The sequence below is a fragment of the Pseudonaja textilis genome, chromosome 6 (genome assembly GCF_049901715.1).
Source record: "Pseudonaja textilis isolate UNSWEBS1 chromosome 6, rPseTex1.2, whole genome shotgun sequence".
Lineage (NCBI taxonomy): Eukaryota > Metazoa > Chordata > Lepidosauria > Squamata > Elapidae > Pseudonaja > Pseudonaja textilis.
In genome coordinates this window covers 14889334-14914520 of record NC_141995.1, presented here as the reverse complement: position 1 = coordinate 14914520, position 25187 = coordinate 14889334, and the positions used below count along the sequence as shown (strand labels likewise).

The window sequence follows — 25187 nt, the reverse complement described above, 5'->3', positions numbered from 1 at the left end:
ATTTTTTTGAACATGTAAATAGCTTTGTTGCACTTTCCACATATGAAAACAAAGTTCTGTGACTGTGTGTGTGTGTGTGTGTGTGAGAGAGAGAGAGAGAGAGAGAGAGATCAGATACCATTTAATTCAAAGGAGAATCTGAGTTGCAGCAAGCAATTCTCACTGTGAAGCCAGTCTAAAAGTCTTAATTTTCCAGGCAATTGTATTAAAAACAGTTGCAGGTAAATATACTGTAGTAGATTAGTTTCATACTAATTAGTCCATACAGTATATGAAAAAAAAAATCTAGCTGTCAAGTATATCATTATTGTTAAATATTAAAGCTTTTGGAGTGAAAGCCTTTCTCAAACACACTAAAGGAGCTACAACTTCCAGAAGGACTGGCTCAGCTGTTTTTAAAAATTTTCTTCACTGTGTGTACATGCACAAATGCACAAACCACTCTCTCTACTGGACCCTCGGTGGACTGTGAAGAGGTTTCGCTAGTGCACAGCGTAGGTATATGTGTACAGATAACAGGAAACATCTTCAAAGCAGCTGAGCTGACCTTCCAGAGAGAACAGCTGCTTTAATACTTCGAGGAGGAGGAACTTTACTCGCACCATTGGGCTTTATGAAGTTCCAGTTGAATGCTTTGCAATCCTAGTTATTATTTTCTAAGTGATATTGCATTCAATAAGTACAGATCAACATTCACTTTCTACAGTATAAACAGGCACTTCTCTTGGTCAGTTCCAATGGCTTGCTTAGCTTTGTTCCACGACTAGAATATCAATTGGGATGTAACTAAAACTGTGAATGTTTAATTGACTTTACACTTTCTCCCTAAATAGCTTTCCCATGTGAGTCTCTTATTATCTTGTGAGTTTGTTTCCTATTACTGTATTGTAAGTACCCACCATCTCAGTGAAGTGATAATGTTTGTTCGAGAAGCTAAATGAACAAAATAAACTACTATAGACCTAATCCTGATCTGATTGACATGGCATTCCTGAACTAATGCACAGATTATATTTTACATCTATGGGAATTTTCAGGTTTGTTTCTAACTAACTTGACATTTTAAAATTATTATAATGCATGTGAAATAACCAAAAGGCCAAACCAAGAGGAATGGGGCAGTACTGCCCTATTTTAATAGCTAGATCTCTGTAAAACCTGATCAATTTTGAATAATCATACAGAGGAGAACAGTTTCAGTTCTTGAAGAACTATGAAAACAAGTATTTGAATGAATAAACTGTATTAAATCATTTTAAACCAATGAACCATTTTCTAAAAATATTATATACAATGTTTAAAGAAAATTTAAAGATTTTCAAATTGAAATAAGGATGAATAAAACTTCACTATGATGTATGATCGGGGAAAGAAACATCCAAAATTTATTTATAGTACATCGTGTATTATACAAAATAATTCAGGTTTAATAATATTTTTTCTTCATGAACTAAAAAACTAAATAGGTCAGGACACTTACTACATGCTGATTTTTGACTGTAAAATCAAGACTTCTGTACTAAGTATAAGACAAGGACTTCTCAGAATGGAATTATTTTGGAAGCTTTGATAGGAAGTGGCAGGGTTTTTTTTTTTTCACTTTCATAATTTAAATAGCACAAAGTATACCATTGATTGAGAGGTCCCATGACAACATACAGTTTCTTAGAGGAATTGTAATACTCTATTAAATGGTTTTAGTGAAAGCTATGATCTTTTGGTCACTTCTACTTTGCCATTAGTAAAGTGTAATCTTCTAATTATTTTTTTCATCATGCTATTTCTGGTAACTCCTAATTAACACTAGAAAATAATGAAATCTTAATGAATTTCTAATATTACCAAGACTTTATCTGAAGACAGATATGAATATTCCCAGAAAAGTTAAAACTTTGCCCTAAACGAAGGTTTTATTGAATAAAGGAATTTATGCCAAGTTCTGTAAGAAAAGCTTTGAAGACCCTTAACACAGTAAACCAGTCAGCTGACTGGAAGGTTTTTTTCCTTGGGTTAAACAATGAAAGGCTTACATTTTGAAATTTAGCTGTAAGGCAGGGGTCAAACTCACATCACGTGACGTATTGGGACTCCCCCCCCCCTGCTAAACCGGGTATGGGCGTCGCCAGTGCGTGATGCATCTGGGCCATGGGACGGGAGTTTGACAGCCCTACTTTAGAGGTATAGATATTATTCTAGATTAACTTTCTAATTAATATTTTTGTTTCTTGTTGCTAAAATGATAGAAAAACATACTCTCTGCTGTCAAAGCTTTGAGCTTAGTCTTGATGCCTTTAATAATTTTACTTTTGGAGTTTAATATACTGTTTAAATAGACTTGCGTTCCTCATCATAGTAGCCTAAACACTTGCAACAGAGGCTGGATTCCTGTAAAACAACCTCTAGCTTTTTATAGTCATGTGCAGTGTTACTTTTTCGTTAGACAAATAAGGTTGAAAGCAACAGTACATTCTCCTAGAGAAAAAAATACCAAGCTCATTAGAATCCCAGGAGCTACTGTTCTCATGAAGTAATTGACCACGTTACTATAGATGGTTAAGTATCGTAAAGTGAAATCAGAGAATGCTTTGTGCTAAGGCTAAATACAGTATCAGATAAACCTCATTGGAAAAGATAGAATTGCAGTTCCTATTGATGGTCTCTGGCTTGGAAAGAACATCAGGCAATCTTTGCACACAACTTTGTCAGCTATTGTTTTCTGCCTGCTGATGAAAGAAAAAAAAAAGAAAAATACCAAATACAGGCAGTCCTTGACCCAGAATTTATGTTGCTAAGTGAGAAATTTGCTAAGCTCCATTTTACAACTTTTCTTGCCACATTTGTTAAGTGAATGCAGTTGCTAAATTAGTGGCAGTTTTTAAGTGAATCTGGCTTCTCCATCTTGGTAGAGGACCGCAAAATGAACCCAGGACACCTCAGTGGTCATAACTATAAGTCAGTTGTCAAGCATCTGAATGTAAATCACGTAACCATGGGGATGCTCCCAAAGGTCCTAAGTGTGAAAAATGGTCAAAACTTATTTTTTCAATGCTGTTGTAATTTCGAACAGTCACTAAATGAACTGTTGTAAATCAAGGACTCCCTGTAATTTGTTACAGGTAAAGATATATGGTCATTTTGCTGTGATGGTATTAAGCTCAGAGATGGTATAAAAACAAAACATTGAAAATATAATTCCACAGATATGTTTATTGATGTGTACATCTGATCAAGTTAATGAATAGGCTTTTTTGCAACAACTGAACTGATAGACAAATGACAATAGAAGCAGTTACGTGTTTAGCAAAGGTGAAAAGTTTTAAAACAGAGCAATACAATAAAATGAGAACTGATACCAAGATCATTAGGATATAAATGGATTGAAACAAAACTAACTTCACAAAAAATGCAGAATAACCAAATCCAACTTTCTTCATCTTGCTTTTTGAAAATCACTCCAAAACTCTTGGTTATCAGGATATGAAGACCAAATCATCTTTAATTTTTAACTTAGCTCTTGTACCAGAGGGACATTGGTCTATTTACAAAGAATGATGTACTAATTAATTACAATATGCAACAGCTTGCATAAATAGGTTTTCATAAATCCTGTCTTATAAAATAAGTGGCTTATTAGCTATGGAAAGTATTCATAAACTATCCATTCAACTCTCCCCCTCTCCTCCTGTGTCCTATTTTCCATTTTTAATAGCAGCAGCAAACTCAAATCTTATTCAATCTGGCAGAGGCTGAAATTTCAGTTCTCCAAATTCTCAGTTACGGGAAGGCTATGCATTTACTGAATGCAGAGCAAAATAACTTTTCAAATTCTGGACATTTGCCACTAAATCAAAGTCACCTTATTCTACAAATTGTAATTTGCCCTGTGAAATGCTGATTGGTAACCATATTTCTCCTACAATACATAAATGTGGTATTTATATATGAATGAATCATAATTATTAATGAATGAAAAAAATCTAAAGAAGTTAAGGAATAGAGAATAAACCTCATATGTATGGGCTAGATAGGAATAGAGAATAAACCTCGTATGTATGGGCTAGATACAGACTTAGAACAGATCCATAAAAAAACAACAGAATCTAAATTAAATATGGTTAATTTAAATTCCTTTGGTTATAATAGACTATTTTGGCTAACTCTGATCCAGTCTATTTATTCCATGCTTGTAAAATGAAAATGCTGGAATACTTACAACACTGGAATGAATACTATTGAATAATTTTACTTGATTGAATACTTTTACTTTGTGATGTCATCGCATGACACAACTTACACAAAATTCAATATAATCCTCCTCTCTTTAGTAAATACTTGGGAACTCTAAATTGGTTCCAATATGGAAATATTATTATGCAAAATTATCATAGTTCAGCTATCACTGATCCATAGTACACATCAAAACCATCCACTAGGAGTCCCGTGGCCATTCTGAAAACATATTATGGAGGGCAACTTGACTACAAGAGGGCTTCAAGTTGTAAATGTTAATGTATTCAAATTATGCTTTTCTTTGTTTAATGCTTCAGTAAGGTTAGAATTTCCAAAAAAATAGTAGCAGCCAATGTCTCTCTGGATTCCCAAGATCAACAGCTGTAAATGGCAGGTGTAGCAATGTGACCCAAACTCCATTCCATTTATGTGAAGTGTCAATGTCACACAAAAGTGGGAAGCATGAACCATGACACTAAGTTCATATCTTGCAAATTTTGACCTTTCTCCTACCCTCATAAAGATCCTTGACACAGCCTTCATGGAACACTTACAGTTTATTTAAATGTTTTGCTCATTTGGGAACCTATCCACTTATTCTTTTAAATCTTTGTATTAAAGAACATATTATGCTATCAGTTGTCTTTATTTTTGTCTCTTCTCCCTACTGTTATCGAAAGAGGAGCTGAGATATACAGGATGAAAAATTAGTTCATAAATGTACTTATACATACACAAATGCACATAGAGGAAGCAAACAAGCATTTCAACATAATTCAGTATGTATTTTACATACACATGATTAAAGCAGCTGATGACCAAACCATAAAAGAAAATAAAAACCTTCAGTACTTACTATAGCAATAGTACTTAGACTTATATACCGCTTCATAGTGCTTTACAGCCCTCTGTAAGCAGTTTACAGAGTCAGCCTATTGCCCCCAACAATCTGGGTCCTCATTTAACCCATCTCGGAAGGATGGAAGGCTGAGTCAACCTTGAACCTGGTGAGACTCGAACTGCTAAACTTCTGGCAGAAGAATTAGACTGTAGTACTACATTCTAACCACTGCGCCACCACAGCTTATTATCTAAGAAAGCTGGAATTAAAATCCCCTACCTTTTTTCTGTATGTTACAACAACAAAATAAGTGCTATGTGCACACAATGTAAATGATTAGTAAGGACTTAATTTATGTAAATCTGATCTTACTTCAATCCTATCTATGTGTACTACTTGGACTTCTTTTACTATCTGATATTATTTCAAGATAATGTGCATATGCTTCCTGAACACTTACAGAACTTTTCATCTCAGTGATTATTTCAATACTTGATAAGTAAAGTTTATTTTACTTTTTTCTGCATTATTTCTGAAATTAAATAAAAGTAAAGGGAAAAGGCAAATGTATGCCCTGTGGGAATTAAAGGGATTATGTGGACACATAACTATTTCAAATTTTCTCAAAAAACATTAGTGCTCTCTTTTGTGCCAGGAGTCGTATTTGCTAGCTTTAGTTTAGAAAATCTAAATATCTAGTAGTTCATTGAGCAGAATACAAGCATAAGAATTCTGCCTTCAAAAGGGATTTGGAAACCCCAATAAGCAAAATTGGACCCACAAAGATGTCGGAAGTCAGAAGAGACCTAATAAAGATTACTCTTCTCAGTTCACTGACAAATGTTTCTTTGATAAAGAGCTGGATTCTACCTGAACTGATCAATTAACCAAAATGTTTGTCCCTACCTGGAAAGCAGCTACAAACCGAATTCTAAATTTGCTAGGTATCAGGGTCCACCCTCTTTACTTTCTGCAGTATCCAAGAAGCTGTTATCGCTTATGGCATTTAAATAATAATGCAAAATTTGCTACAAAGTATTGGATTAAGGCAGAGTATTACTTGATTATAAAAACCAATCAGCAACGTTCCACTTTTTTTTAGATTTACTCTCATTAACAACAAACATCTAGCTTCAATCTTTTATTATATACTTTAATTCATTTCCAACCTTGTGCCCATGAAATAAATTCTGGATTGAAAATTTCAGCTTCACAACTGAAACACAACCAAAAGCTCTCAGAGCAAAGCTAATTAGTTATCCCTCTTTCTATTTCATGTGAAGTCATAAACCCTACTTCTTCCCACGTCTTTGCTTCTACAAATTTAAAGTTTATATAAATACATCTTGAAAACCAATACCCAGCCATGTTCTTTTCTCCCATTTGTTGGAATAACCTTTAATGTTTCAGATGTTCACAGAGTGAGCATGTTTCTTGCATAGAGGCTTATCCTTCTTGGAGAAGAATGTCTGGCCCTCCAAACTCTCACAGCAAACCTGAAATAGCATAAAATTAATTAAAGGCCAGTGTTCTAAAACTTTATACACATACATAAAATACAGGTCATCTCAGTACTCAATGCCTTATTGAACTAACTAGATTTCTTTGCTTTTTGTCATTGTGAATTATTACATAAAAATGGGATCTGCAAGAAAAGTGATGCAAAATGTTCTTGTTCAGATCTTGATATTGACATCCAAGTTTTGTAATCTAGCATCTTCTCAAGTTTTCTTCTTCTTTTGTCTGGCTTAGAATCAACCACGTTCCATGGCCACTAACAATTTTTCATTCTCTATCAGGAATTCAGAATTTTGCTCCACATTTAAAGAATTTTTTCTAAGTATATTGTTGACTTCTGTGGGGGCAGTGGTCTAGTGTGAAAACACTCAGCTCTCACTCAAAAGGTTGAGAGTTCAATCTGAGGTAGTGGCAGATATTGCTCTTCTAGGGCAGTGGCCCTCAAACTTTTAGGCACCAGGAATTGGTCCCAAGGAAAGAGGTTTTTCTATGGACCAGAAGGAGCGTGGTTTCATGTGCTGCCGTCATCCCGCCAATGGGTCTGTGCTTGTTTGTGTAGCTCTGTTTCTGGCATGCTATGGACCACTGTGGGTCCAGCATCTGGCAGTTGGGGCAAAAAGAAAATATATCTGCTGCAAACTACACATGGTGTCAGAAAGGGCATCTGGCCAGTAAACTTTCAGCTCCATCCAGTTGCCACAGCTATATCCCAAATTAAGGGATTACAGGGTCATAAAAAAGGAGAGTTTATTATTGATGTTTGCATAGTTTTCCCCATCTTTATACTACTTTTCCTGATTGTTGCTATTAAATGTTTCTAAACTGTATTTTACAATTGCAGTCATGCCAAAGTGATACATGGTAAAACAGAAATCTAACAAAATTGTATAATAAACATCAAATAATAAGACCGCAATGGAACACTAGGTGTTACATTATATTTTTTTAGTCTTTGAAAGTCAACACTAGCACCATGAATAGGCCTGGAAATAAGATAATAATTGTTTCTAATGTTGAACATAATATAGGAATAACCAATGCTAAATACTAAGCTTTCATTAGCATCTGAAATTTTAAACCCTTTTGTAATAATAGTCCAACATCTAACACATTACATGTTGCCTGGACAAGAACAAAGTGTGAGTAACTGAGTAGCAACAATTATAATCCCTGATGAACTAAACAATGGAGTTCTGTTTAAATGACTATTGCTTGCACATTTGAACTTCTTCATGTTCTTGTTAACAAGAAGCTGCAGTCACATTCATGATCTGCTTGTGGGCTTTTCATTAGAATCTGTGGAGAACAGAATGCTGGACTAGATGCTGGATATTTTGCTCTGCCAGCTTGGCTTATTCTTATCTTTCCACTCTTCTCCACCTCCTGCACATTCATAATACGGTTTTTATACTTACTGAGCACACAAAACAGGTATCGTGCCAAGTATGGCCCAAGGCTTCCAGAAATCTGTCCCCAGCTTCAATAGGGAACTCACATCCATGGCACATGGAACCAAATAATGCATAATAATCTGTAGAATACATAACGTGGACACTTAAAAGAATAACAGCAATTTCAGCAAATCTACAAGAGAATAAATGCTGTATGCCTACAACAGTGGACAAAATTTTTGTACACTTTTTCTCTTTGAAGTTTAACAAGCTACTATTCCTTGTAGGAGGATTAAATATTTTGCTATTTGGCAATCTGATTAAGGGTATAAAATTAAATTATCACCACCAGATGGCAGCAAAGAAAATATAGATAATTCTTTGCTGCTCTCCAATGTCTGTCCCGATTTGGTAAGATGCATAACAATCACAGCGAAGTAGCTATATGGGAATTATTAGGGTCACTGTGATTTTCCAAATAAACTTTTTGCATCAAACAATTTGATTCTGTAAAAGGACCAAGATGAAATACCATTCATATGGTAATAGATATAATAAAAGAATCACATGCAGGGCGGAATTTATCAAAGGCTTTCCTAAGCCATGTGACTATTTTGTACATTTTTTTTAGTATTCAGTACACATTGTATGCATGTATTCCAATAACTTATTTATTGCAGAGGTGAAGGGGCCAAATTAAAATTATGCACAATTTATTTAAGATAGATGGTGATTTATATAAACAATCAAGTACACCCATTTCTCCAGCTACCAACTCCATGCTTGAAGTTAAATGAGAAGTACTTTATCAACTCAAGGAGCTTGCCAAATTTGTATGCTATCTTTGATATGACACATTATTCAAATATGTTTATTTTAAATCTGACAAGCTCTTTCATCTCACAATATCATACTGAAAATGAATGTAGATCTGTTTAACTTGGCTCCTGCTTAGACTTTTAAGAGGTTTACAAGCTTTCTATGGAACAGTAGCCAGAACAGACTGAAGAGCTTCTGTTTTCTTTCCTTTTCAACCCTAGACACATAGTCTTAAGATTTTTCTCCTGTTACATTAACCATGGTAACAGCAGCCTAAAATAATCTGTGCAAGGAAAGTCCACGAAAGGCAGATCAGAGATGCATGATTTCCAAGTGTGGACATTGAATTTGTATCTTTGATTTTTCACCTGAAATTCCAGCTGAAGAGGGACCTTCCACGAAAACTCATGGGATGAATACTTCAATTATTTTTGTTATTGCTTTGTTACTTCCATTCAAGTTGTGAAAGCTGGGTTAAACCCAATGGAGGGATTCAGCCGGTTCGGACTGGTTCAAGCAAACCGATTGTTAAATACCTCCCTCCCGCAATCAAAGTGGATTTTGGGCACTGAACTGCAATGGAGAAACAGGCAACAATTTCCCTCTTTCTTCTCCCTGCTCCTTCTCCTTCCCTCATGCTGACCAGTCCAATGCCCATTTCTCCATTGCAGCACAGCAACAGGATCTACTTTGATAGCAGGGGTGGGGTAATTTAACAACCGGTTCACCCAGGGTCAGGTTGGCCATCCATCACAGGAGGCTTGTCCCATGTGTGGTGGAGCTGGAGGACAGGGATGGGGCATGTCTCCTACTGACCCTGGGTGAACCGTTTGTTAAATTATTTGAATCCTACCACTGGTTAAACCCCACTTCCTATTACCAATGATGAAGTTACCTAGTTTGGGTAATGAAACATCTGCAGGTAAACAACAAAGCTCAGCATCAAAGACCATTCAACCCTGAACTACAAATACAGTCCTCGACTCACAACAGTTTACTTAGTGACCATTCAAAGTTACAATGGCACTGAAAAGTGATTTAATGACCATTTTTCACAGCTATGACCTTTGTAGCATCCTCATGATCAATCACGTGAACAAAATTCAGATGCTTGGAAACTGGTTCATATTTACGGCTGTTGCTGTGTCCAAAGGTCATGTGATTGCCCTTTACGAACTTCTGACAAGCACAGTCGATGAGGAAGCCAGATTCACTTAATAACCAGATTACTAACTTATCAACTTTAGTGATTCACTTAACAGCTGTGGCAAGAATGGTCATAAAATGGGCAAAACTCACTTAGCAAATGTCTCACTTAGCAACAGAAATGTTGGGCTTGATTGTGGTCATAAGTTGAGGACCACTCGTATTCTCCTTTATCTGTATTATACTTTTTTAAAAATTTAACAACTTTCTGGCATCTGTTTTATTTGTGAAGCAATTATTGCCTTCTGCCAGGAAAGATGTCCATTGGTTTTTGCTTATTCAATTGCAAGCAAGAAAGAGTGTGATTAATTTCCTCACAAAGAGAGGACTGCAATAAAAGAACACAGTACAATTATCTATAAAAAAATAAAAAGGAAAAAATGAAATAGGAAAGCAAGCCCAAGCAATAACTATTTTTAAAAAAAATCTATGAAAGCAAGATACATTATATACAGTAAATGACTAATAAATTGCTGTGGGAAATTCCATAAATACATAATGTCCCATTTTAGATATGTTGATCTCCCCCCCCCCCACACCAATATTTTCATTTCTACAGAGAGCACTATACCTGATGACTTGTTTACCTAACTTTAAATTCCAGATTTAATAATTTTAAGTTGTCCTCATATTTTCTATCAAATCAAGAACAGCATTTCAGTTCAAATGAACTGGGGGACACTCCGCCCCACTTTATTTATTTATTTTTAATTAAAAGTTTCTTTATTAAACAAATAAAGACAAAGACAAACAAATCTTACAATAAAAAAGTTGAATGTGCCCCACTTCAGATGCCACTAGTAGCATGAAACTGACCTGTTTTCAAATGTTATGTTAAAAATAGAAACATTATCAGCTGAATTGGTAGATTCCCATCAGCAGGGAAAGAATAGCCCTGTATTTTTTTTAAATATAAATGTCTTCTCACCTGTTTATTTTCCTTATTTGGGTTGCTATGGATAACACTCACCTGTCTCACAGTAAGGATCACCATCTTCCAAATGGAAAATATTGTTGCGAATGGGCTTGTGACAGGCCACACACACAAAGCAGGAGACATGCCAGCTTTGTTTCAAAGCATTTATTACTTCCTAGCATAGAAAGCAAAGCAAAGCAAAGCAAAACACACAAACAGGATTTATGTGTGAGTACTTGAATATTTGAATTAGATAGCTTTTTCTGTATATTTTTGGAACAGCATAAAAGCATAAAAATTGGGAAATACATGCTTTGAGCATTGATGTTATCAACTCTACAGCTACTATTCAAGGAAAAGCTAAGAACTGAAAATCCGATAGAAGGATGAGTCCTAGACACCTTGTGCTTTAAATACCAAAACATTCATTGACGGTATTTTAGAAATTGAGACCTTTTTAAATGCTGGAAAGGCTTTCCACTTGACATTGAAAGATACATTTCAAAAATTATCCCCTCCTCAACTTCTGAGGATAATCATAATGAGTCTATTCACCTCTTCTTAAAAGAGCTGAAGCTAAAACTTTGGCTTTCACATCCAGTGTAGCCTTTCCCAAACTACATAGCATTAGCAATATATACTTAGACTTATACATTGTCCCACAGTGCTTTACAACACTCTCTGGGTGGCTTACAACATCAGGGTATTGCCCCCATCAACCTGAGTCCTCATTTTACCAACCTTGGAAGGATGGAAGGCTGAGTCAATCATGGGCTGGTCAGGATCAAACTTCTGGCAGTGGGCAGAATTAGCCTGCAATACTGCATTCTAATCACTGGGTCATCACAGCTCCTCTGATAAAGTTACTCTCAAACTCAACTCCTTGTGGCTCTACAGATACATCTATGCAGTTTTCCTGTCAGTATTATCATAGTAGTTTTGTGATTGCCTCCTTCAACGATGTTTTTCTATTTTCCAGACTTATCCATTGCTCTGGAATTCCTGGTGTTTTCCATTCAAGTATTAACCAGATCCAGGTTGCTTCCAATCCCAGAGAACAGTAGCCAGGTGCTGAGACTGGGATTAAGATACAATAGGATATTCTGGAAAGAGAAAACACTAGAGAAAGGCAATGCACAACTCTAAAGATAATTCTAATTTTGAAACCGAGATTAAGGAATTATTTTATTGCTCCTGCATCAATATTTACAGAAACAGCTAGTTTGAGTATGTGAGTTATCTACTCTATAATGTTAATTACAAATTGACATCTTACTTACTCCAAGTATCTTCCTCTGACATCGGGCACATTCTGGGGCAAAGAACTTCTCATAGCAACCCTCGCAGTAAAATGCTCCCTTCTCTTCCACAAAACCAATATAAGCCATGGAAGTTTTGCAATGAGCACAATTGAACTCTTCAGGGTGCCAGGACTTCCCCAATGCTACGAGGAAAGGCCCTCTGTTTCAAATAAAAATGAACATTAATTTTAAACTCCATGTTTAATAAAATGCAATCGAACATCTACTTTCTATCTTCTTTCAGCAGGCAGAAGGCAAAATTTATTGCTAAAGAGAAAAAAAACTTCTACTGGATTTTTTTTAAATATCGAGGTACAACTAACTCCATTAACAAGCACTTGTCTTGGTATCATTCAAAGTAAGCAATTAATGGATATTTTCACCTCTTAAAAGACAAATTCTGAAAAAAAGCACAGCATCTAAAAACAAACCCAGTTTTGGCACATAAGATCCTGAAGACCCAAAAGTGATGTAAGAGATATTTGAAGTACACTATATATTATCCAAGAATGGAATAAATACGGATTTCACAATGTGCTTCACCTTGGAATGGAATAGCTTATGCTTTAATATAATTAAAATGAAACATTTTATTCCCCCCCCCAAAAAAATGCTTCTAGAATAAGGTAGACCTTTCTAATTCTATCAAGATACATCTAGACATGTGATAGAAAATTCTTATACTCTGATATGTTCACCATAAGGTTTGAATGTATTGTTTTTGTTTAGTTCCTCTAAACCAAAAAGCAAAATTAAATCAACCAAAGTGAAAATGCCATCACTCTGCTAAACCAAATGCCATCACTCTGCTAAACAACTAATTCCCATAACACTATCAAACTATTTACGAAGACTGTATTACTATTATTCTTCTCATCCTTCCTATTACCTATCTGCTCCCATTTATGACAATAACCTTGTTGCTTCTATCTCTACGATTTATATTGTTTTATTTAGTAACCTATGACTATCACTAAGTGTTGTATCTTACGATTCTCGATGAATGTATTTTTTTTCTTTTTATGTACATTGACAGCATATGCACCAAAGACAAATTCCTTGTATGTTGAATCACATTTGGCCAATAAAGAATTTTATTCTATTCCTCTTCTATCCTGTTCTGTTCTAAAAATTTCAAAAAAAAAGAATGCATGCCATTTCATCTGTAGAACTATATTCTGCCTATGTATAAAACACAGGTTAATTATTTCTCAAATATTACAAAGCAGTGTTTCCCCCCATGTTTGAACCTTTAAAAATCATTTGAAAAATACAGACACTTGAATTCTACAGGTAACCTTGTTGCTCTGTGATTATCTGAACAACTGGTCCTGCTCGATACCCTCTAACCTCTGTACAGGCACCTTTTAACATCAATGCTCTTTCAGCTATGTAGAAATCCAATTTAAGTCCTTATGTATAACAAACTGCTCTCTTCTCACAGCACAGGCTAATTTATGAGGCTCATTAGAAAACACCAAGTCTGAGTAGGACTTCTGGCCCTACTTAGGATCAAGTTTCCAATTGTCTGCACTAAAAGTACAGTCTTGGAAGAAAACATAATAGGAACTCGGAAGGACGACTAAGTATTTTGATACCACCAGCTACATTTAGCAGAGAATATTTGAACTTGGTGTGCTTTAATTTTCTTCAGCCATTTCAGAATCTTAATATTTTGAAGCTTATACCTGAAGAGGAGTAAAGCTCCAGTGTGGAAAAAGCAAATTATTATTTCCAGTATTTCAAATTTTGAATGAATCAATAAATTCTGCAGCTGAGACTACCATTGAGGAAGTGAACATAGAATTTTTTTCAATGATTTTATTGTAAATATTGTGCATGAACTCAGTGGAAATCACACGTGGGCAAGAAAACATAGTATAGTTGACAGAAAAGCATCAACTAGATTTATATTCCAAGCAAAGATGGACAGCATCAGCAGTAATCCTTTTAAATATGAAATTTATGTAAATCAAGTCAACGTTCTGTTTCATGAATGAAAATATTTGGATGAAATGCATAAATGCATAGCTTTTTTGTAGTCTGAGGTAGCCAACTATGACTACGTCAATGGAAAGTAAAATATTGAGTTAAGTCACGGATGTGCTTCCATAGCTGGGAAAAAATTCTTCTGTAGAGGTCATCTGCTGGAACTGTTAATATTTATGCAAGACAATGAGTGAAAAGGTATATATAGAAAATCCATATTCTTTGGAAAACGGTTGCTTAAATTGGTGTTTTTTATACTATTAAGTAAGCAAATGTCTATGAAGATTTTCAGTCCTCCAGGTCATGGTTGTCCCAAAGGTGCTTTTTCAAGAGGCAACTGGTCTTTCTGGTTTTTCTTTGAAGACATTTCGCTTCTCATCCAAGAAGCTTCTTCAGTTCTCTCTCTCACTCTCTCTCAGAGCTGAAGAAGCTTCTTGGATGAGAAGCGAAACATATTCAAAGAAAAGCCAGAAAGTCCAGTTGTCTCTTGAAAAAGCACTTTTGGGACTATTAAGTAAGTACAAAGTAGCTGATCTATTACCAGAAGCTGTCATGATTTTAAAGGTTCATGAAGGCATGATAAAAATGCAACTTTATCTTAAGTATATTTTCCCAAGAGTTTTCCATTTCTTTTGACAGTTAAATTGCACTTTAATTTCTCATTTATCATGAAGAAAATTTCTTTAGTTAGGGAGAAAAAGAATTTAAAGAAATTCATACTTTTTTTAAAAAAAAAATCCCTTTCATGTAAATGATGCAGAAATATATCAATACCAAGATTCTAAGTTGACAAGTTTAATTATTTAATTCAATGATATTCTGAGACTTTTCAGCTGTTGCACATAGCAATCTATTAGAATTTTACTACAAACATTTCAGATATAATACACAGGAAAAACCAGATCTAGATATTGCAAAATAGAACGAGAGCCTGTAATAAGATTGCAAAAAAGTGTGGTAACTTTTAGATAAATGTATCAATAATTTAAGGATATTAATTAAAAAGTTATAAGATACTCTATCTTAAATTTGGGGGACTTGTACATCATGGTTATTTCATGCATTAGTGTAAAGTAACCAGGTGTACAATGCGTTTGGCTGCAACACAGGTGTGCTGTGGAATGTCACTTGATCCAGTTCTTACCTTTTCGCAGGTAATACTGCCTCAAAGGGCATGAACTGTAATTATACTAAAACCTGAACCCCAAAAGCTGAAGGCTATCATAAGCTTCCCAAAGTATTGTACTGCAGCAGTAGGGAAACAACATGATATAATCTTTATAAGAATGCCAGGTGATTCTATATAACCTTCTTACTTGTCTTTTCTTTTACTTTCTGACCCTGTGTGAACATCCACTTCTAATAATATGCCCATATAAGCCATAAGCTTGATATTATACCAATCAATACTCAATAAAACAATTCTGGATTCGATGATTGAGACAATTATGATAACCAGTAAGAATTCACATGCTTGCACAATTTTTAGTGGACCAAAATGGATACTTCTTCAGCTTTCTGTTATGTTCCAAATGGAAGCATGTATTCATTTTACTGACCATATTGTATGAACCTTATTAAGTAGCATTTATTTGTTGTATTATGAAATCAGTATGTTCAAGAGTTCAACTCAAGAATAGCACTGAAGTAGTTTCAATCAATGAGTTACAATTACTCATATACAAGTTCCTTGTAGAATAAGAGGTGCCGTCAACAATCATGTATATAGAAAATAGTACCAACCTGATGACTTGATTGCACTGAGCACACATTGGAGTCCGCTTGCCTGCTGGAATATGCTCTGCTCTCTGAACCAAAGTATCTTCATTGGTTTGCAGAGGTGCAGCTGCAGCTTTCTCACCAGAGGTTGTATTATTGTTGGAAATCCATCCACTTCCAGCTGCCATGAATCGAAATGGGACAAAACTGAGCTTACAAGGAGAAATGCTAGCAACCCCAATGTTTTAGTATATAAATGCAGAAAGAAATATATTGATATAAATAAGTATGCAATCATTAGGGATATATCTAGCATTCAAACGATTTGCTTCACTTAGCACCTGTGAGCATCTTTGAGTGATGAATTCAAGCACATCTTTTGCAAGACTTTTGTGACCATTTTTAAAGTTGTTTCTGGTTGCTTCTGCATATGCATGAATGCCCTTTATGGAACAGAGATGCTTTCAAAACGACAAACCAAGAGATGCAAATAAACTGTGATGTGCTTGATTCACAATCTCTCAGGTTAAAAAGAACCTCAAATCCTTGGCAGAGAGATAATGCTGAAACGCTTATTTTCATGACTGTGATATAAATTATTCCTTGACAGGAATTCCTTGTTTCCTATGAGGGTTCTCACCCCATACCTGGACTTGAGACCAGACTATCATGTATCCGGGTTATCTGTATCCTCTAAGACCCTCTGTATTTTATAATTAACATAATTTAAACATTCATTCTTTGGTTCTCTAGAATCTCATGTCCAAGACGTACATGACATAATCATAAGAAAAAAAGGAAATTAAAAAAAAAATAAGATTCAAGACTGAACATATTCTTTGGAATATAACTGAACTTTTTTTTAAAAAAAAGTATATAAAGACTACATTTCTGAATGGAGTTTAAAGTCTAGTTGTATTGCAAAAATGTCCTTCAAAATGGACAAAGGAATTCATTTTTTTAAAAAAAAAACTGTAATTGGTAAGAGATTTCTAGCATATTAAAGTATTCTAGTAAATCTGCATTACTTTGACTTTAAAGGCTAACTCCCATTAAACAGTTTATCCAGAATTGTCTAATTCTAATTCTAGAAAGGCTTATTAAATAAACTTTATTCTATCTCAGCTGGACAATTACATGAAGCAAATAAGAAAATGTATTCATTAGCAGGCAAAGAACTAATCATACTTTTCCCTTTGTAGTACACTAAAAAGAAATCCTAAGTGGTGGGATATTTGAAATATGCATCAGAAATAAATTCCTTCAAAGAGGATCTTCACATAAGGATTGTGTACTTTGAAAATAGTGCTTTTACCCTTGGGAACATCCCAGTGAATTTTAAAAAATCCACACAACATTGCATGCAGCTAAAAGGGAAATTAAAGAACAAGCAACAAAGGATTTCAACAAAAAAAGCAGGGTAAAAGTCAACCATGTCTGAAATGCTGAATTACTGGCAGATAACCATAACATACAAGAGGGTTAATAAATGAACATAATACAAAAATAATTCAAAGTAAAGAACATCAGTAGAAGTAGAAATACTTTGTATGCAAAAGAAGTCCAAGTCCAGACTTTCTCATCTCTACAGAGGATCTGGAAAAAATATCTTATTGGGAACACTACATAACTACTGCTAGCTAGTACAAAGAAATAAAGTAAAGCGAATGTAAAGGAGTCCCTGCGGGTTTTACTCTGCTAGACATTGCCGACTGTAGCGGGGTGGTTTACTTAGTTTCAAGGCCATTGAGCCGCACAGTCTGAAGACATTTCCATAGTAATCATGGAGTATTGTTAACTAAGCCTTTCATGGCTTGGGACCAAGTTATCTGACGGACCGTATTTGCCAGTCACATCTACCAGACCCATCAGAGCTGGGAGATAGGGAACACTGCGGGTCTCATCCCCTAGAGAGATACACCGGATAAGACCTAGAAAAGGGGCCTTCTCCATGGTGGCTCCCTGTCTTTGGAACATCATTTCCCCAGAGATTAAAATGGCTCCCACTCTCTTCCAGAAGGCGCTGAAGACCTGACGCTGCCAGTTGGCCTGGGGAACCCAAAGCAAGATGGAGCCCCATTAAATGGCTCGTGTGATCTGCTGTTGCCAGGGTGGGGGGTGGGGGTGATTCTATATTATTTGATTCTTTTTTATTAGTTTTGTTTTAAATGAGGTTTTATATTCTGTAAGCCGCCATGAGTCACCATGTGCAAATAGGCAGCAATAAAAATGAATTAAATAAATAAATAAATAAATAAATAAATAAATAAATAAATAAATAATAATAATAAAAAAAAACTTCCCTCCAAAATACTCGCATTTCCATGCTTTCAAACTGCTAGGTAGGCAGGAGTTGGAGAAAGGACGGGAACTCACCCCATCATGTGGCACTCGGGTCTAGAGCATGAGCTGCCAGCTTTCCAGCTGATGAGCTCAGCATCTTAACCATGGAGCCATCAAGTGCCACCCAAGCCCCCCCCCCCAAAAAAAAGATAACACCAATTAGCAGGGGCGGGATTGAAATTTTTTAACAACCGGTTCTGTGGGTGTGGCTTATTTGGTGGTCATGGCTTGGTGGTCATGTGACTAGGTAGACGTGGCTTATTGGTCATGTTATTGGCTGGGTGTGGCCAACTCAATATCCCTCACATCGAGGCATGCATCTCCTCGCCTGGCTTCTCATGACTGTGGGGATGCTGCAACAGTCATAAGTTTGAAAAATGATCATGTCACTTTTTTCAGTGCCATTGTAACGTTGAATGGTCACTCCACACAAGCAAAGTACCAGCAAAGGAGAGGAAAAAAAACTCCAGAGACGTTCCTGAGACAGGAAATCTAATCCTGCCAAGAATGTAACAAGGGTTAATGGAGAGGCAGTTTCTGTAAGCAACTCCAGAATGTTTCCTTCCTGCCTTCCTTACAGGATTAGGCCAGTAATTTCTTTTAACAACTGGTTCTCCGAACTGCTTAGAATGTTAACAACTGGTTCTAGCGAATAGGTACAAACTGGTAGAATCCCACCCCTGCTAATTAGGTGTCCTAAATTCTTAAGTGTGTTATTTGCTTTTCAATTTTTCTGACAGGCCCTTGTAGTAAGTAGCATTAACTTTACAGCCATATCTGAACAGAGGTTCAACACAAACAGCCCCTATCTTATTCTACCAGACCACCCCTTATTTTTTGTCCTACAGTCCCTATTTTGCATCTTTTCTTTTAGAAATAATGCAAAAACAGCTCCGTTTTCTGCCATAATAAATATCTTGGCATGCTTTTAATTCTGCCTATAGTCAAATTCATTAACGTGTACTTATCAAAGGCAGTTTAGTCACACACCTTTTCTGCCTGATTAAACTTCAAAGTCTAACAAACTGTTGAAGTTAAGAGATAAGACTGGCACCTTCTAAAATCTTTTCAGCCCTAAAGTGACAACAGTCGATAATTTTCTTTCAACCTCTTTTCACTAAAGTGTGATAAACACCTGTAGATATTTATGATGCAGCATCAGGATAACCTTCTCCCGACAAATAAATAACGACAGTAAAAGAAATAGGAAAGGTTTCTAGAGAAATGGGTACAATAAATAAGTAATTGGTCAGCTTTTCACTATAAAGAAATGCCATATTCTTTAAAATCGGCTCTTTTCTGTCTCTGAGGCATTCCATTGTGACCCAGTGATTACAGTAATTTATTTTGAACTATAAATGCTCTTCAGGTCTACTAATAAACACCAGATAAAAGGGGAGCAAGAAAAATAATGTTGAAGAGTGCTGTTGTTTCTGACAAATGGCACTTTTGAACATTACCTTTGAGAGTTTACCGCTTCATTTTCAACTTCCAGCAAACAGGAAAATTGTCAGAGCATTTTCTTGAGATTACTGAAGCAACTGTGTAATTATGGATTTTTCCTGATTATAACACTCCAGGTAGCAGTCTAATGCATTTGCTGAGAATTTTCATTGTGTTTGAAAAGTTCTCTTTTAAAAGGTTGCACTTATCCAACTTAGATTTTTATAGGAGCAGAGTGTTGCTACTCGGGTAACATTAAACACCTAGGAGAACCTCTGGGACCTCATTTTCTTCGTATATTCCAGGTAAAACCTGGAAATGATTATGGACGATGACACTGAACTTTTGATGAGCTGTATCCCCTCTGCGATTCTCCAATCCCTTTTAAAACTTCTTTGTCTTGATCCTGGCCCAACACTTCCAATTAAAATGTACAATTTCCATTAATTAGCACTGTTTCAATTGCTGGATTGTTGCAGCGTCTGGAATTATGAACAATTCAGAGGCGATGGACAGAGATAGACAGGCATGATTTGGGAGGCATGAGACTCATTAATAGCCCACAAAAGTCACACTTTGTCTGCTGTGATTTTGTTCCCCCAATTAGGTTAGAAATAAAAACATGTTATTGCACATCATTTTCGTGAAAGTCAATAATGAATTCTGAACTGCACTTGGGAAGCGAAGCATTAAATAAAAATGTGAATTCATAATGTATTACAGCTGGTGTCAAATATTTTGTTCTAAAGGAAAAATGTCCTTGTCTTTATCATTAACATGAAAAGGGTGGAAAGTTACCAGCACAGCTAGTCCTCGACTTACAATCACAATTGAGCCTAAAATTTCTATTGCTAGGCAAGTCAGGTAAGTGTTAAGTGAGTTTTGCCTGAATTTTTACAACCTTTTTTACCAAGTGAATCACTGCAGTTGCTAAGTTAGTAACATGATTTAAAATGAATCTGGTTTCCCCCTTTGCTTGTCAGAAGGTCGCAAAAGGGGACCATATAACCCTGGGACACTGCAACCGTCATAAATACAGTTGCCAAGTGCCCACGATTTGATCAAATGACCATGGGGATGCTACAACAGTCATAAGTGTGAAAAATGGATTTTACAATAGCACTGAAAAAAAAATATCATTGTTCTGGTAGGTTACTGGCAAGCTGAAGAGGACAATATTTGAAATGTATGCAAGCAGCAATACATACATGCATTCCCGTATATTTCATGGGAAGATTAATCTTAGAACATATTCCAGAGCCTTGGTGGCATAGTGGTTAGAGTGCAGTACTGTAGGCCACTTCTGCTGACTATCAACTGCCTGCAATTTGGCAGTTCAAATCCCACCAGCCTTCCGTCCTTCCAAGGTGGGTAAAATGAGGACCCAGATTGTTGGGGGCAATATGCTGACTCTGTAAAACTGCTTAGAGAGGACTGTAAAGCACTATAAAGCAGTATATAAGTCTAACTGCTAGTGTTATTGTTATTCTGGCTTTACAATTGTATACCAGAGTAAGACAATTAACCTAAAATTAACCATAGATCTCTAAAAGTAACCATAGAACCCTTTTATGCTACCCATATATGCTACTCTTTGCAACAGCTTCATAGTTTATTTAATACATTTAGAGACTACCCTACAATTTGTTCAATTGTTGGGCACAGAGCATTGTTTCAGTTAACTAAAACTTTCTCATGTCATGTCATGTCATGTCATGTTATGTTATGTTATGTTATGTATGTTATGTTATTTGTATTCCATTCCATTCCATTCCTTCCAAAAATACACCGTGTTTTGATTAGGTAGTAAATACTTCAATTTCATTTGTGTCAGTTGTTTGCATGTGAGAAGTTTTGTTTGAACAGTACAACTCCATACATACTTTTGAATCTCAAGGACAGCTTAGACTGACACAAACACAAAATACCACCTGTTGTTTGGGATATAAAAGATAAAGATGTCTGTGGGAGATACTAGCTTCACCGTAGAACACAAAATAAACTAACATTTTCAGAAAGGGCCTAAGCATACTGGTTGGCAGTTTGTTTGTTGGTCCAGGCCGACAGCTGTCTTTCTCTGGCTGGTAAACCTCTTATCTTCCATTGCTTCAATCTCTGGTGGATAAACTGTACAGGGAAGATTTTTTTTCCACCGTGGGTCCTTCTCTTTGTCTTCTTTCAAACCAATAAACACAACAAAGGTACACAATGTAACATTGTCCAGTCCATTCTAGGATTATTAGCCACCCAAGTGCTTTCCCAAAACCAGAAGCTAATCTTCAACAACCATAATTGTCTAGATCTGTCTTCAATGACAGCCATAACACACTATTTATTAGCCTAAAAGTAAAAAAAAAAAAAAAGACACACCTCCAAATTAATACTCCTGCTTCTTTTTCTTTTTTCCTCACAACAACCAACCTGTGAAGTGGATTGGGTTAAGTGGGACTGGCTGCGCCATAGTCATCCTGCTGGCTTCTCCTAATGTTCTTAGTGTTTATCCTGTAATCAGTGATACCAAAACTAGTTTGTATTTTTCAGCTGGCTTATTCCAAGATAAGATTAGGGCTGAGAGGAAACATCTGACCCAAAATACCTAACTGCCTTCTGTTTCTAGAAGAGAACTAGAACCTGAGTCCCTGTTCATGGGGCATGATCTTAACCAGTACACCATGTTGGCACTCATAAGAAGTATCTTTTATAGTTTAGCCAAAATATATAATTCTGCAGTTTTCCTCTCCCGGTTCTTGACTTACTTTCTGCAGTAACACTGGAGAAATGTTCTCTATGTCTACCAATTGGAATCTTTAACCCTTTAGATCAGGGCTGTCAAACTTGTGTGACATATCAGGACTTCACGTGACAAATCCAACCCATGGGCTGTGATTCTGGCAGCCCTGCTTTAGATAATGAAGGTTTCCCATTTTTTCTTCTCTTCTGCTCTTTGTAAGACTTGGAACAGACCCTTCATTATTTTAGAGGATTATTTTCTGGGTACACTTTAATTTGTTAAGGTTTTTAATAATGGCTATCATCCTAAATGGAATAAAATACTCTATTTCAGAGGACTGTAATGGAGTAATTATTCTTCTATAAGAACAGTATTTTTCCTGGAAATACTTCTATCTTCTAGAGAAACATGAGAATATTCAGAACACACAAGGTGTTATTCATAGCACAGTCTAATGCTAAACATTAATAATGAATTAAAATCTTATGTAAAGTCCATTACTTGAGCCAACCCTTCTCTGGCAGATATTCTCCTGACCATAGCAACCACTGAGACGGAATATTTAACACTCACTTAAACATAAGATCAGGCATCATATGAAGTCTATAAATAATAATAAAGATACTTCTAGACATACAAGTGCCAGAATTTCATTATAAAATGCTGTCGTCCAGTGGTTTAAGTAACCACAATCATACTACCGTACAACAGATGGGTGAAAATAGATGTTCCTATTACTTAATAGACTATAACTCCTTGGCTCTTATTTCAAGGATAAATGAATATTGATGAGTTCTAAATGCTATTAATATTCCCTCCTTCCCACAAAAAAACTCCACCAACTAAATTTCAAGCTCTGAACATTTCCCTAAAAGGCATGGGCTTAGGCAATGAGAGAAAGCAAAGCCTTCAACAGCCATTTCTTTTTTTTTCTTTGCTAGATTTGTGGAATATAATTAAAGCTTTAAATCCTCCTATGATGAAAGGCAGAACAGGAAGGATTACACTGTTATCATTTCTTAAAATGTCTGGGAAAGCTAGAATGTGCACCATGAAAAATCACAACAGGTGCATCAGAGGCTGGGTTACAATTTCAGAAGGTTAGTTTCCTGCCGCAGCAGCTAGTCTTTCATCTCTAAAGCGCTCAGATTAAATGGACTGTAAAGTTTCTTAATTAAAATGAACATTCTGGGCTGGCTTGGGTCAGGTCATTTTCTCATCTGCAGTGTTTATGGGTCAGTCAAAATTCAGTAAAATTTGAGGGATTTTCTTTGTTCCTTCCAAAGTCAGTCTCAGAAGGAAGAAAATTGGGAGTACTATCCCATTAAATTCATGGTTGCTACAATCAGGAGGGCAAAAAGGTGTTCTGGAATAGCATGGAGCGAGAATGTAGGATCTTTTCCAACTCCTTAAAACTGCCACACCTTTTCCAGGGATCATATATTGGTTTAAGAATTTATGGATGAGTGTGGTTTGAATTCAATCTGTTCTCTTGTCATTTCTTCCAGCCAATTTCTAAGTTTCTGCCAATATTTTTGAACTTCTGTACAGGACCACCACATATGGAAAAAAGTTCTCTCTTTTTTTTTGCATTTCCAGCAATTCAGACTCATATTGGGGTGCATCTTCGCTAATCTCGAAGGAGGAAGGTGCCATCTATAAAACATTTTATAGGCGTTTTCTTTGTATGCTACCGATTTTGTAATTTTATTATTTCTACCCCAGACCTTTTCCCATTCTGTTATGGTGATGCTACGTCCTGTATTCCTACTCCAGGCTATCATGTTCCCTTTTACAATTTCTTCTAATTTTATTTCTAATAAATAATTATAAAATTTTGTTATATTTTTTTTGCCTGATCCTAATAAAATTTTATCTAATTGCTGGAGTTTATTGTTAATTCCAAATTCTTTCTTGTCCTGTTTATATCTACTTTGAATTTGAAGATATGCCTACTGATCAATTTTTAATTCCCGCTCTTGAAGTTCTTGCCACGATTTCAAATTTCCTTGTGTATCCAACAGATCCTTATATTTAATCATTTTAGTGATATCCAGATTATTTGGGTGAATCATCGCCTCCATTGTTGAAATCCAAATTGGTATTTTTAAATAGAGTTTTTTCCGTATTTTCTTCCAATTAGTTAATAATGAGTCTCTGATTGGGTGTCTGTAAAAATATTTCTGGCTAGTTTTCCCTACATCCCATAAAAAAGCATGCCACCCCCTTTGCAAGTCATGGCCTTCTAAGAATAATATTCTCTTATTGGTTAAATTCACCCATTCCTTCAACCTTACTAAAGAGGCTGCACAATAATACAACTCCCAATTTGGAAGTGCCAGCCCTCCCCTGCTCTTCATATCCTGCATTGCCTTTAAATTTATTCTAGTTTTTTTTCCTTTGCCAGATAAAATTTTACAGTTATTTTATTAAGTTCTTCAAAAAAATGTTTATGTACTTTGATTGGGATCGTCGGAAATATATATAGGAATTTTGGAAGAATATTCATTTTAATAGCAGCAATCCTGCCTAATAATGAAAGTTGCAGCTTGCCCCATGTTTCTAAATCCTTCTTCACCTGTTGCATCAATTTATCATAATCATTTTCCTTAAGTGTCTTACAATGTGCTGTTAGCCATATTCCTAAGTATTTAACTTTCTTTATCACTTGTATTCCCATAACTTCTTCTAGTTCTATTTTCTGTTTTTCTGTTAAATTTTTAGTCATTAATTTTGTTTT

At 35.7% G+C, this 25187-nt stretch overlaps 1 protein-coding gene across 4 annotated transcripts in view; it reads right to left on the bottom strand.

Moving 5' to 3' along the window:
• Positions 1 to 3187: 3187 nt before the first annotated feature.
• Positions 3188 to 25187, bottom strand: part of PDLIM5 (PDZ and LIM domain 5) — a 139850-nt gene continuing 117850 nt past the window's right edge. For all 4 annotated transcript variants that reach the window (XM_087935911.1, XM_087935910.1, XM_087935912.1 and 1 more), the window contains 5 exons: positions 15955 to 16111; positions 12202 to 12382; positions 10976 to 11096; positions 8005 to 8120; positions 3188 to 6567 (listed from right to left, as the gene is read on the bottom strand). In XM_087935911.1, coding sequence (XP_087792037.1) covers positions 6478 to 6567; positions 8005 to 8120; positions 10976 to 11096; positions 12202 to 12382; positions 15955 to 16111 — 665 coding nt within the window. In that variant the 3' untranslated portion in view covers positions 3188 to 6477. The remainder of the gene's footprint in view (positions 6568 to 8004; positions 8121 to 10975; positions 11097 to 12201; positions 12383 to 15954; positions 16112 to 25187) is intronic.